Here is a 12,820-nt window from a genome sequence, read left to right as displayed (position 1 = left end):
CATAGTTGTAGAAATTATCAGAAAAAAGTGTGTGGATTTATTGAATTTGTCCCTATAACCCCACTTCCTTCCCAAATAAAGAATAACAAGGTGGTGGCACAGAAGGAATGTAATAAGTTTGTTATTATTTATTCTATTAGATCTTTTTAGCTGGATCTCTAATAGTCAAGCAGCATTTTTATTAGTTTGAAATGTTTTGTTATTTTGTGTTGTCAAATTGTTTCCAACCAACAGAAACTCTAAGGTCTTGGTTGGATTGGATCTATACAGCCATACGGGATTTGTTGGATTGGATCTACACAGCCATACAATGGCATTTGGATCTGAATGATATAGTCAGTGTAGATCCATGTAATGCAATTCTGAATGTTGTTATATGGCAGCATAGACTCAACCCTGTCAAGTTTTGTTCAGAGGGGTTTTTTGATTGACATCCTGAGGCTGGGAGAGTGTGACTTTGTCAAGGTTTCTGTGTGGGCTTTACGACTGAGTGAGGATTCAAGTCCTGGTCTTCAGAGTCCAATGTTCAAAGCACTACGTCATGCAGACTTCTAGAGTTTGTGGTTGGGGTGTCAGAATTTCTTAGAATAGAAATGTTTTTGTCAGTTATTTTTAATGTTTTTGGAAATGAATTTGACTGTAGGCTTTAGCTTTAACTTAGTTTAATCCTAAAATTTTCGCTTATAACACTGTATCTCTGTATGTATGTATATTTTCCCCATTGTATTTTGTGTTTATGATTGTCTTTCTTATCTGTTGGGGTTGTGTGTTATATACTTTCTGTCCAAATCAATAAGTGTGATGGGGTTCTTAAGCAAAATCTAATCACTGGGTTTTTAATGGTGGAAATAGAGGGGTTAGGGTTCATGAGTGCAAATAGTAGTGCCTGACTCCTCTCACATTGCAATTAATATTTGTAATGACATTTAAAGCTTTATGTAAGTGATACATTGCCCCTTCCATCTTTCCATTTTGCTTCTGCTTGTTAGGCCTAATAGCAAAAAAGTAACTTTAAGATTTGAAATTGCTTTTAACTGCTGATATGCCATTCAGGCAGAATTGCTCCTTGTACCAAAGTTGATGTAAAACATAACTGTGGCTACATTTTAGGTCAACAGCTAGTAATGTGCACATTGAAATAGAACCCATGACATTAGTGGCTTGAACATTAAGAAAGGCAAGTCAAATTGTCCTTGTGCAGTGAAACTGTCTTACCTCCTTTTCTCTTCTGTGTCAGCTGCCTACGAAAAGTTGTGTAGGGTTTGGAAATGAACGGAAATAAAATAAATAAATAAAGGAGGCTTGCAGACCAGATTTTTGTCCTCACAGCCCACTGGTAGTCCATGGCCCACAAGTTAAGAATGCTCTAAGTGCAGGTCTCCAGGGCTAGGTGAACTGCATCCAAAGATTTAAAAGTAGTTGGCAGAGTAATCTAAAAGGTACAGGCCATACTCATTGAGAATTCCTGGTGAACAGGAAATGTTCCAGTGGACCAGAGGAAGTCAAATTTGCCATTTTCAAAAGAGGAAAGAAAAGAGGACCCGAACCACCCCGTCAGTATGACATCAGTACCTGGAAGACTCTAGAGCAGTTCATTAAACAGTGTTCTTCCCTAAGACAAAATCCATAATATTAAAAGTCCATGTGGGTTTCTCAAAAAACAAGTCATGCTAAACTAGTCTTATCTCTCTCTCTCTGTATTTTGTTAATAGGGTTACAAGGTTGGCAGATGAAGGGAATGCTCTGGTTGTTCATATATTGATTTCAGTAAGGCAAACAAGCTAGTAAGATGTGGGAGTGGTTCCCAACCTTTGGTCCTCCGGGTGTTTTGGTCTTCAACTCTCACAGTTTCTAACAGCTGGTAAACTGGCTGGGATTTGAAGTCCAAAAGAACTGAAAGACCAAAGGATGGGAACCACAGGGCTAGAGAGTGCTACTGTTAGGAGTACTTGTAACTGATTGATTGACCGAGCCCACCCGATATCTTGAAATAAAGTGTCTTCAGTTGTTAAATGTGGAGTTGATGCGTTATTACCTCCCTCCCCATCTACTGACTTGAAATAAAGTGTTTGAAGCATAAGGAGATACAAACAAAGAGACAACTTCCTCCCCAAGGAAATCAGGTTAGCCCCCTCTCTCTGGACCTGCAGGAAAAAGCTTAAGACATGGTCATGGGACCAAGCATTCGAGCAGTAATTGTAGCAGTGCAATAATGATAATGAATTAATGTGATTGACAAATGGACTGGTCTGAGACTACGATTTGAATTTGTGTGATTTAACTGTTTTAATAATTGATCTTTTAATTGTTTGTATTTTAATGTATTTATTTTTAGATTGATATGAGTTGGCATCAAATTGTTTACTGTTGCAAGGACACCCTGAGTCTCTAAAGGTTGAGAAGGGTGGGGTACAGATGTGTAAAATAAGCAAACAAACAAACATGGTAGGTGTCAGATTTTCTTTAATCTCTTCAGGCACAGCACATCTGTCAAGTGGGTAAATATTGTTGTAAGAGTGTGAGTTGCAGGTACAAAGTAGAATCAGATCTCCTGAAATTAAGTGCTTTTAAACAAAATATTCAAATCATCTGAAACTATTATAGAAGGGCACCTCAGAGTGAAATATGCAATTGCATATTAGCGTAAAGTCCTAAACCAGAATTGCTGAGTATTCTGGTTTGCAATTAAAAAAGCACCAATCATCTAAGCCAGAGTTGTAGGAAGTACACATTGCATATGACCAGGTTTGTTTATTTTTTTAGCTGCTATTATTATTTATTGCTTTTCTCACATTAATCCAAGTATAAAGTTTATCTTTATTCACATAGCCTGTTTCATTCTTCTAAATACCATCTGAGTGATGTAATATGAAAATAGAAACTGCAATCAGTAATGACATAGTTTTACATTTCAGGTGGTATGGCTGCCAAGGAGGGAAAATTTGCTGCCATTGTTGCTCAAACTTTCTGGCTTTTCTCTATCAAGCCATTGACATGGTGTTAGAAATTTAGACTTATTTTAGAAACAAATGGAAGCTAGATTTAGATGAAATACTACGCTTTTGTGAGTTGGTAGGCTTTTAATTTCTCCAATCATCATTCAGGCTTAACTTGCTTATTTCTGTTAAGTTAGGGTTTTCAGTAGTTACAGCTCAGGATTTTGTGTGCACATGGCCTATACTGTGGACACCTGCAACATTATGGGATGTTCAAGTTTTACCATGATTCTTGGGTAAAGGATGTGGCTATTACAAAAGCATCCTCCCTTTTCATCTGTGAAATATAGAAGGGTATATCTTGTACCTTCTTAATTTTACACTGGTTTCAAAAGGTAATGCTGGTCAAATATCACTGAACCATCTGTTTTCAGTTTGTAACAGTAGTAGTAGGTATTATTTACATAGGAGACCATAATCTGCTTAATACTTGATGAATTAGGCCTGGCTATCTTGTACTGTTGATGATAAGTTGCATACATTACATGTACAGAACTGTTTTGCTTGTTGTAAATACAGCGTTGTGCTAGAATCTAGTATTTTAATATGATAGGATTGTTGCCTACCTCCTGTCCTCACCACCACCACCTGGACCTTTCAGAAACCTGTTCCCCTGCTTTTGGAGTGGGTTTGAAGGTGAAGAGAGGAGGAAAAATTGTCCCTTTTCAGTTCTGTTAACTAAAAAAGTTCAATCAGTTACCACATTACTGAATCACATGCCCTGAAAGGATTCCACCATCAAATATACTGTAGTTAAAAGACTGAGCAGAATGGAAAGTTATACGTTATAGTCATTTTCAAAGAGCTCTTTCATAAACCATGACCTATAGAAGGCTGTGGCTGACCAGCTGCCATAAAGACAGTTTGTCCCCATTTGATGCTCTATAGCTTTGGGGAAACTGCTGAATATGTTCCAAGCATCAGTCTTGGTTCTCATAATGTAGAGAGGCAACCCCCAATGCTAGCCTCTCATGCTTCAATATCATAGCCTAAAATCTTTTGCAACAGGCAAAACTTTTGTGGCTTTATGGATTGATTTGGTGGGGCATTTTGTGATTTGCAATGTCTGTCTTTAGGGGGCGGGGCGGTCAAAAATAACCACACCCAGTAATGCTATGCAGTCTCTTCTTCTATAGTCTTCTAAAAAGCTTGAGTTGTGTACTGATTTGAGCATTGGACTGTTACTCTGGAGACCAGGGTTCAAATCGACCATGGAAACCTACTGGGTTATGTGCTTTAAGCCTCAGGAAGGAAAAAAGCAAGCCCTCTCTGTACAACCTCTTGAGACAATCACCTTTGTTTTGTATGTTAGTGATATGATATGGTAAAATTGGCTTTGGGTGCATCTACAATGTAGAAGTAGTACAGTTTGACACAACTTTCACCGGCATGGCTCAATGCTATGGAATTGTCAAAGCTGTAGTTTTATATGGTATTCAGCCTTCTCTGAGAAAAAGTGCTAGTGCCTCACCAAACTGCAACTCCCATGTTTCCATAGCATTGAGCCATGGCATTTAAAAGTGATGTCAAACTGTATTAGTTCTGATTTTAGAACTGGGAAGTACACTGCAGAAAATATCATTGCCAGTGCAGGTAGCAGTCCCGAAGCCAAACTCTAATATAATTTCATGATATGAGTAGCTTGATGAGTTTCTTTTTAAGAATATATAATGGAAATACAGATATGACCCCCTTATTCAAAGTTTTGATTGCTACATTTTCATGTATACATGCTTTAAAAAAAACTTGCCACTGGAACTGTTTGTAGCCTCCAGTGAGATTCTATGATATGCTTTTGACCCTAAAATAGTAAAAATATAGTTTTTTAATCCACAGTTTCTGGTATCCATGGACAGTGCGGGCCTTGGAACATATTTTCTATGGATATGGAGAGTGTACTGTAACTGAAACAACTTATTGTGTACTTGGGGATAGCATTCTGTAAACCATTTTAATTTCTTTGTGTGTGCTTTCTGTGTTTAATCCTGGGATATTGATTTGAGAACATCTTAAAACCAAGGATTGGTGGTGCTGGAAAGTAGAGTGGACAGAATCCAATCTCTGCCCTTTCTTAGAGATGTTGCTGTATTTCTCTTTTGAGTCCTTGAAGTTGCTATGGTGTGTGTCTATGTGTATGTATACCACCATTTCAGTACACTGTGGCCTGCCAAGACAGCACCATTAGTTCCTTATATTTCTTACTGAGGTTCGAGGCATTGCCACCTTGGACAAGACATGTGTCAGAAGTAGGTCATTACAGAGTAGGGAACAGGTAATATGGGGAAACTGAATGGAAGAATAAGCAAAAGCGTTTTATGGCTATTTCCAAACTAGGAGCCAAAGAGAGTGAAGGCTTATTTCCCTTCTTCAGATTCCTTGAATATCTGTGCAGGTTATGTGCCTTCTCTGCAGCTCTTTTTTTTTAAGTTAAGACCACTTATGGGTGATGCTTTACTTTAGAGTCATGAATTTAATCTGTATTTTTACAGGGAACATTTGCCGATCTCCCATAGCAGAGGCTGTCTTTAGAAAACTTGTAGCTGAAGAGAACATTGAAAAGCAGGTAAACATTTTTTAACCACTGAAGCCATTTTTGGTTAGCATAATGTAAATATTTTACTTTGTTTTTCTGTAGTGGAGGATAGACAGTGCAGCAACATCTACGTATGAAATAGGAAGCCCACCAGATTATCGGGGCCAGAATTGCATGAGGAAGCATGGCATTACCATGGATCATATTGCTAGGCAGGTACTGTATCCATATTCCTTTAAATGTGTGTATGCATATGTTCTTATCCACAGTGGATGATAGACAGCGGTGCTGTTTCTGACTGGAATGTGGGACGCTCCCCTGATGCAAGGGCTTTAAGCTGTCTAAGAAATCATGGCACTGAAGCGGCCCATAAAGCACGACAGGTAGACTGTGTCTGCTGTATTGTTTTCCAGAAACCATGAGCATGTGTTATGCTTTATCCCTAACCACCCTTCCCACAGTCCTTTGTAACAACAACTATGTTTGGTGTACCAGTTTCCAAATTATTGAATATTGGAATATTCAATACTACATTGGTTAATCTTTCTTTTGGGAGGAGCAGAGGGGTAGATCTGTGATAAGTCACAAAAATAATTGGCCTCTTCTGTAGTTCATGATCTGTACGTTTTCTGCTGTAGATTGAAATAATTTTATAGCACCTTTGTAAGCCATTAAGAGAAGCCTGATTTCTGTGTCCCATAACAGTGTGTCTAGAATCAGACATCATCAGTTTAGGTGGATATTTTTCCTCACTTGGACCATAATTAAAATTTTCTGGATTAACTTTTTTTCTTTTGGAAAGATCTTTTGGACAATGCTTTGCTTAGCTTTCCATATGATGAAGATATGATGTTCCCTGCTCTCTTGGCCCCTGTATTCCATTAGCAGAAAAAAAAAATCCTCTTGATGACCCACTGCTTACTTCCCACCATTATTAAAAACTGTTTCTGACAACTGAAAGAACATAATCTATAGGTCAGCATGTGCTGTCCTAGCTATTGGAATTGAGAAAAAGAGAAACTAGAAATAGGATATTTACGTAATGGTCTTGATTATTAAAATAAACATCCTACACAATTCTTTAGACATTTTTAAAGTTAAATTATGCCTGTGATTTTCATGTCAGAAAAAGAAGTTATTGTATTTTGCATTCAGGCTTTTTATGTGCCTATACATTTTATATCCTGTCTTTCTCTCAATGCATGAGCCAATATGGTTTCACATCAGTGCTTCCCAACCTATGGTCTGTGGACCACCAGTGATCCGCAAGAACTACAATATGGTATGCGGCCTCACAGTGACTGATCTCGCGAAACCCTCTTATAGTGCTGAGGCTTATTAAATATGGTTTTCTGTGGGCGAGCAGACTACTGGATGCCATATGTTCTGAGCTGATGTGGTCTATCCAATGCAATTTTCTGAATCAACACCCAAAATAACCAAACCAAATCTAAATTTGACCAAAAAATGATTTGTAACCCTTTTGGTACTAAGGTTGGAGAGTGGTCCCTGTTCAATTCAAACAAAGGTTAATGATTAAAATATGAAACAATTAAAAGGTTGATGATACCAACTTCTTTTAAAAAAATAAATAAATATGCAATTGGGGTTTGGTTCCAGGACTCCCTTGGGTATCAAAATACATAGGTTCTGAAGCCTCAGTATATACAGTGACATAGCAAAATGGTAAAATATAAAATATTTAAATGGTAAAATATAAAATAGCAAAGATTTGCTCTTTCAATTTAATCCATGGAAGGTTGAATTCATGGGTGTGGAGGGCCGAATGTAAACTATCATTTTAAGGCAACTATTAGTTTAAGAATTCAAAATATTTTTTAAAAAATATGAACACATCATTCACAACCATCTTTTGGATTCCTTTAATTGCTTTTCAAATTTTAATTTCATTCTGGTTCTCCTAAAGCTGTTAGCATGTTTGGATGCCCAATCCTTTCAGTGTTCCGCTAGTTCCATCTGTCTTGAGCCGAGAGATGTAGTGTTCTATCGTTTTTATTATCTTGGCTTTTACAGAATTACAAATAAATTTTAATTATTTTCAAAAGATGCATAGATCCCTTTTTCAAGGCCTAAAATACTCTGTATGAATATTAAGTTGCATCCAATTGGCTTATTTTTGTTCTCCAAAAACTTTACATCAGTGACACAGGGAAATATGCTATTCTGATTGATTCTGCCACTTATTGTCCTTCACCCAAATCTGCTCTGGGAGGATTGTCATCTTTCTGTCATCCTCAGAAGATAATATTGAATGTGAATATTAGTCTGGACAGAAGTTTTAAAGTTCTTTTGGAAACAATATGCTAAGTATCCAGATAGAATTTCACAGTTTATTTCCTTTCAGCATTATTATATGTGTTTTCTCTTCTTCTTTCCTCTGTCTATATAGGAATCAAATATATCTTTTGAAGACACAAAATTCTTTCATTTGGAACCAAAGAACTGCTTTCAGCAGGCCTAAAACTTTCATTTTTCCCTTTTGTTTTTAAACTAGTATCTGTTTCAGTTGCTTTTGAATCCCCTATAATTTCCAAAAAAAAAAGTAAGAATACAATGAAATATTTTAATGCATGAGAGTTAATAATATTTCTGTTTTAGGGTCTTATTTCTACTTTCAATTATACAACTGTAACAGGAGACTTCTTATTTAACAATTTATTAGTATTACATGAAAATTAAACCTGTTTGTTGCATTTCAGGTTACAAAAGATGATTTCCTGACATTTGATTATATGCTTTGTATGGATGAAAGCAATCTGAGGTAAGTTGTGGGAAAGGTGTTTTTTTTACTTCTTATAAAATATCTGTTTCTGCCTGTATCCTTATCCTTTTTCAGAGTACAGTTGCTCAAGTTAGTTTTCAAAACAGATAGAAGTTGAGTATCTTTTACCCAAAATGCTTGGGATGAGAAGTATTTTGGATTTTGGGGATTTGCATATGCATATATAATGAGGTATCTTGGAGATGGTACCAAAGTCTTAACATGAATTAAACAGCTATACTAAAGCTAATATTAACAATAGTTCAATAGTTCAATGTGTACACAATTTGTACACATTGAACTATCAAAAAACAAGTTATTACTATCTCAGGCACTTATGTGGACAAATTTTGGAATACTTCAAATTTTGGAATGGCAGACAGGAGGTGCTCAACCTGTACATCTAGAAACAATTTGTATTTATAAAATATTTTTTTAATGTTCATTCTTAGCAGCTTGGGTTGACTGTTGAGTACCTTCTGGGTCACTTTCTGATCCCACAGGAATTCTACTGTTATCCAGGAGGATAAAATCCTTCAGGAAAGGAGGAGTATTTGTAGGCATATAATGAAGAATGCTTCACAATACAGAACTAAATACCACAGGTTCTTACAAGGCAGAATAGTTGTTTGAGTAGTTGACAGTGTAACTAATGTAATCTTATATCTTAAAATGATATTGTAGCATTTGTTCAGTTGCCAAAAGTTTGTTTTGATTCTTTAAGGGAGGAGGGTATTGTACCCTCCTTTGGAAGAGAGTTATTGGGTGGTCTAGGAGCCACCAACAAGAATCCTCATCCACACCCAGGGGGCCTGCAACAGTGATATGAATAATAGAAGGGCTTCTAGTGATCTTTAAACCTGGAGGTTAATTTGGGAGATTATAGTCCTCCAAGCAATAAAGACCATGGTGGTGCAGCTGCAGAACTTGCTGGCCAGAAGGTTGCTGATTCAAATCATCAAACCGAGTGAGCTCCTGTTATTAGCCCCAGCTTCTGTCAACCTAGAAGTTCAAAAACATGCAAATATGAGATCAATAGGTACTGCTTCGGCAGGAAGGTAACTGTGCTCCATGCAGTCATGCTGGCCATATGACCCGGGAGGCGTCTACAGACAACACCGACTCTTTCTGTTTAGAAATGGAGATGAGCATCATCCCCCAGTCAGACTCGACTAGACTTAATGTCAAGGGGAAACCATTATCTTTACTATGCAACATGGATGCAAATCATATAGGGCTTTATATAGCATAACCAAGACTTTGCATTCTGTCTGAAAGAGTCTGGAAGCCAATAAAACTATCATAGAGTTGGAAGAGACCCCACGGTCCATCCAATCCAACCCTCTGCCATGCAGGAAAAGCACTATCAAAGAGTCCCTGACAAATGGCCATCCAACTTCTGCTTAAAAACCTCTCCAGAAGGCAGCACATCCCCCTGCTGAACAGCTCTTACTGTCAAGAAGTTCTTCCTAATGTTTATTATTCTGCAGTTTGAATCCATCCTAGTCTCCAGGTGCAGAAAACAAGTGTGTTACCTCCTTAATGTGACATAACATCATTATGACTTGATTCTTGCATGTTGCCTAAATTGGGTTACCATTTTGGTCAAAGTATGTTTGCCCGTGTGAAATTTCCAGACACTTTTCAAAGACAGTCCCATGTAGAGGGTATTTAGTAATCCAAATGGGATCTAACTGGCATTTGTTGTTGGGGCAAGATCAGATTTCTCAGGAATTAGCCAGCTGCTCCACTAGATTGTGTAAATGCACTGTTGGCCACCAGTGAAACCTGGAAATTCAGGCTTGGGACTGTGTCCAAGAGTACTCCTCAAACTCTGAAATGAAACCAAGTTCTCAGGGCATGTGTTATACCATTTAGCAGTCAGTGAAAGAATAGGCATGGTGAATTATTCTCATATTTATTCACCAATCAAAACAATTTACTCTTATTGTCATTATGTTCTTTGTATATTTATGTACTGTGAAGTAGACTGCTTTTTAAAATGAATGTCATACCTGTACTACTGTACTTTATCCAGTATTAATCTATAGGAAGTATTGTTGCTAAATAAATGAATATTTGCATGCATATTAATCTTATGATTAAAAGTTGTTTAATGTTTTGTGTTACAGAGATCTGAAAAGAAAAAGCAATCAGATTAAAAACTGCAAATCTCAGATTGAACTCCTTGGAAGTTATGATCCACAGAAACAGCTCATTATTGAGGATCCATATTATGTAAGCATGCCAGACCATTTTTGTCCTTTTCTATTCAGAATCAATATTGTACTGTATAACAAAGACATATGATTTTGGTATTGATGAGGTTCTAATTTTACCTGGTGTATTTGATGTTTTCTCTCTTTTTCCCTAGGGGAATGATGAAGATTTTGAAACAGTTTATCAGCAGTGTCTTAGATGTTGTAAAGCATTCTTGGAAAAAAACCATTAACATGGCTGATAGTCTCTAAAAGTAAACAATGTTTAGCCATTCTGTAAAGGTATTAATTTAAAATCTCAATTGACATTAAATTGTAATATTTTACCTCTAACGTAGATTGCATTTGAACCTTTTTGATTTGAGGTTTGTACTGCAACTACTATCTGTGTGCTTCCTGGGAATTATTAGTTTTTTAGAATGAGTATCAGCTGTGACTGCAAGGCAACATAAGGAAAAGAACATGCCCAATGCTATGTGGATGATTCTTGGTATACATGTCCCATGCATTATGTACAAGAATTCCTGTGTATATCCTCTAAATACAGTACACTCATGCCTGTTTATTATTTAACTTTAATCTTAAGCATCTTTCTTAAAGCTATACTTACACTTTGAACTTCCATAAAAATCTGTTCATGAGGTTTTTCGTGTTTTGTCAAATAAATATTAAAGACGGCATATTTAATCACATTTCTGTACAGGGTACCACACAAAAGTGAAGTAGGAAGACAGACTAGTGCATAAATAATTGTGGATTATTATTTCCTGCTCTATAAAGTAGTTGAAATGTGTGGATTTGACCTTGTTACAAGATGCTCAAAATTAGTTTTAATAATAATAATAATAATAATAATAATAATAATAATAATAACTTTATTTGTACCCTGCTATCATCTCCCCAAGGGACGCGGTGCGGCTTACATGAGGCCGAGCCCACAATACATCAGCAGAAACAACAACAACAGTAATACAAAACAATTAAATAAAGCTCATAAACAAAAAATAGGCAGTAAACATCAACAATAACCTATGGCTGGGCCAAATGTAATAATTAAAATTTTAAAAATAATGCTGAGCAAGACCAGGTGAAATATAACTAGGATAGAATTTCGGAAAAGAATAGGGCGTAGTTTTTACACTAGATTAAAAAAAACCCTATCTACTGATTGATAAGATCATCAGCATCATCTTGTTGTGTTTCAAATAATAATAATTTATTTATATTCCACTCTATCTCCCTGAAGGAACTCAGGGCGGATAAAGTTGTTAAGTTGTTGATTAGAAGAAGATAAGTGCTACCTTGAAAAATGTTCACTGCTCTGATCAGCACTTTGGTCCTTTCCAGTGTTAATAAAATCAGGAAAAAAATCACACCAGTGTGCTTAGCTAGCATTACATATACAGTCTGCCCTTCATACCCACAAATTCAACTGTCCAAAACTTGAAAACATTTTTAATGCAAAAAGTAAACCTTGCTTTTGTTGTTTTATATAAGGGACACCATTGTGGCATTGGATATAATGGGAGTTGAGCATCCACTGATTTTGGTATTGATGGGGTTCCTGGAGCTAGCCCCAAGTGGAGACTGAAGACATATTGTACAAACTGCATAAGTCTATACATGGTGTGTTGGGAAAACAAAATACCTGAAATAATACAGTGATGAATTAAATGACTAGTTATTCCAATGAACAGTGCAATCTTGTACAACATAGGAATCTTGTCTCTTCCCTTATTTACACACACATCTTTTTCCGTAATTCATATTTCTAAAGATAACAACATACTAGCTGGCTCTGTTTTATTTGATGTTTTCCCCTACATCATTTTCCTTGATATTTTAATGCAGAAACTTTGCTTCTGCCATACTTTTGTTTCCATCCCTATCAAATTCATTCTCCTTATTGCCACGTTTCCAAGAAGTACAGTATACCAGTTATTGATGCTCTTCAGAGGTCACTTCCTGATGCTTGCAAAGAGTTTTAATGTTCTTTTCCGGTTGTCTTTCTTTTACTCAGGACTATGTCCTTTCTGTACCATTCCTAATGTTTTTGTGGGCTATGAGGAGTGCAGGAATAGCCTTTCTGCATTATACCATGTTATTTCCCCTCAGTAATTTAATCTGGCACATTAGATGGAACAAGATTTTGATGAGAGAAGTCCTTGATCTTACTTAAAGGGTTCAAGCTTGATGATTGGTTACAGCTTGAAATCCTCCCAACTTGGCATCTCTGTCTTTACACTAAATACACTTCCTTCAGGAGCAGTCGCTCACTGCTTTGTAAATA

At 36.6% G+C, this 12,820-nt stretch overlaps 1 protein-coding gene across 4 annotated transcripts in view; it reads left to right on the top strand.

Annotated features, from left to right (window-relative positions):
* The window catches only part of ACP1 (acid phosphatase 1), a 36,023-nt gene that overhangs the window by 3,205 nt on the left and 19,998 nt on the right, over window positions 1-12,820 (top strand). For 2 of the 4 annotated variants that reach the window (XM_067468210.1, XM_067468211.1), the window contains exons 2-6: window positions 5,486-5,559; window positions 5,632-5,745; window positions 8,250-8,311; window positions 10,444-10,549; window positions 10,686-10,812. In XM_067468210.1, coding sequence (XP_067324311.1) covers window positions 5,486-5,559; window positions 5,632-5,745; window positions 8,250-8,311; window positions 10,444-10,549; window positions 10,686-10,763 — 434 coding nt within the window. In that variant the 3' untranslated portion in view covers window positions 10,764-10,812. Of the gene's footprint in view, window positions 1-5,485; window positions 5,560-5,631; window positions 5,746-5,798; window positions 5,913-8,249; window positions 8,312-10,443; window positions 10,550-10,685; window positions 11,104-12,820 lie in introns of those variants that run through there. The other 2 variants (XM_060752728.2, XM_060752729.2) reach the window with 2 other exon arrangements.

The sequence above is a fragment of the Anolis sagrei genome, chromosome 1 (assembly GCF_037176765.1).
Source record: "Anolis sagrei isolate rAnoSag1 chromosome 1, rAnoSag1.mat, whole genome shotgun sequence".
NCBI classification, from domain to species: Eukaryota; Metazoa; Chordata; class Lepidosauria; order Squamata; family Dactyloidae; genus Anolis; species Anolis sagrei.
This window is presented reverse-complemented; position numbering and strand designations above follow the sequence as displayed.